This window comes from Branchiostoma belcheri, unplaced genomic scaffold, assembly GCF_001625305.1.
Source record: "Branchiostoma belcheri isolate BF01 breed outbred unplaced genomic scaffold, Haploidv18h27 scaffold52, whole genome shotgun sequence".
NCBI lineage: Eukaryota > Metazoa > Chordata > Leptocardii > Amphioxiformes > Branchiostomatidae > Branchiostoma > Branchiostoma belcheri.
The window spans coordinates 715,791-717,268 of NW_017804154.1; the positions used below are offsets into that span (position 1 = coordinate 715,791).

The 1,478-nt window shown below is 40.1% G+C and overlaps 1 protein-coding gene across 2 annotated transcripts in view; it reads left to right on the forward strand.

Moving 5' to 3' along the window:
- LOC109480807 (XK-related protein 6-like) overlaps positions 1–1,478 on the forward strand; it is an 8,348-nt gene that overhangs the window by 3,309 nt on the left and 3,561 nt on the right. The window contains exon 2 of one of the 2 annotated variants that reach the window (XM_019783124.1): positions 1,363–1,468. The exons of the other annotated variant lie outside the window; for it this stretch is intronic. Coding sequence (XP_019638683.1) covers positions 1,363–1,468 — 106 coding nt within the window. The remainder of the gene's footprint in view (positions 1–1,362; positions 1,469–1,478) is intronic. 2 annotated transcript variants of the gene reach the window in all.

A 1,478-nucleotide genomic window follows, 5' to 3' on the forward strand; every position in this document is an offset into this window, starting at 1 on the left:
GCTAGAGACCCCATATTTTTACTGAAATTGTTAATGCAGCGTTTTTCCTCTGCCTTTCCCATGAAATGGAGTCCCGAGTAAGAAGTAAATTACCATATTTCGTGCTTGGTTTTCACACTTGATTGCAACAGCTTTACTGAGTAAACACTCGCCCACAAAGACCTCTTTTTGTTGACCAAGCTATGTTGGAAAACAGCTAAACCATCAGACTCAGAAAAATGTGCTGATGATGTGTAAGAGCTACATACTTTAATTGTGTTAGGATTGATCTGCTACAAGTGCAAACAGCACTCACAAAAGAACTAATAGCTGATTATGACCACAGCTTATTAAGTTATTACATTACAGTATTGATCCAGTTCTTGCAGGGTCTTGTTTTTGCTGCAAGGAGAAACCTTGGGTGGACTTGGCACCATGTCACAGGAACCAGCAAGTGTATTTGCCTAGTGACAAAGTGTGGGTCGAACAAATACAAGGGTGACCTATGTGTACTCCTGAGCCTTGTTACTAAAACATTGTAGCAAAATAGTGCCATATTTCTGGTTAAGCTGCTACAGCCTCATAGTCTTGAGTGCAAGACTTGCATCTTATGGTGTTAGAGATGAAAATGTGTGGTTTTGTTGCATTTGCTGGCTCTATGATCTATTTGCAAATACATGTATGAAGGGGAGCCTTGCTGACTGTCTATGATCTCATAAACTCACTAAGTTTTTGGTACCATAGAGACCCTTTCTTGCCAATATGGTACATGTACATTTTTAGACCCACATGGTTACACAAAAAAAAAACACATGCAAACAAAATGGCTGGGAATGAACCAGAATGTATCAATGGCAAGCAATAAGTTACTTATTGAATCAATGGCAGTTGGATACATTCTGCTGAATGTTGCAAGGTCATTTCTCATGACCTTAAGCTAGTACATCATTAGTTGGTACAGGATATTAATTATGCATGTGTAAATTCATGCTATGTGTGTTAGAATTTAGAAATTTTGGAATGCCTTAGATCTAAATTTTCTATGGGCAAAATACATGCATTGCAGTTTTATTATAGTGATTACATCATAACATGTGATGAAATGACTATACGCTATAGGCTGATATAAATGAACCCTGCCAATAGTTGACTCATCATTTTTTACCTCTGTGTGCAGTATATGGAGTGTATTTTTTTAGAAATACAGAAGTGTTATTCGGGTGGCTGAGTGTATGTTTGTCCAGACAGAGTAGGTGGACAGCATGTGGGTTGGGAAAGATTGGCAGGCAGAATTACTAGAGGTCAATGGGGGCATTCAGGAGGCCGAGGATTGCAATTATTGCCAGTACTTAATGGAAGTCTTAAATCCTTTGCTGTTTTCAGGTACATCCGCACCCTGAAGTACGGTTGTGAGAGCCAGCAGGAGCGGGAGAGGTACCAGTATGTGGTGTATGAGTGGGCGGACGTCTGCATGCTGCGACTGTTCGAGGCTTTCCTGG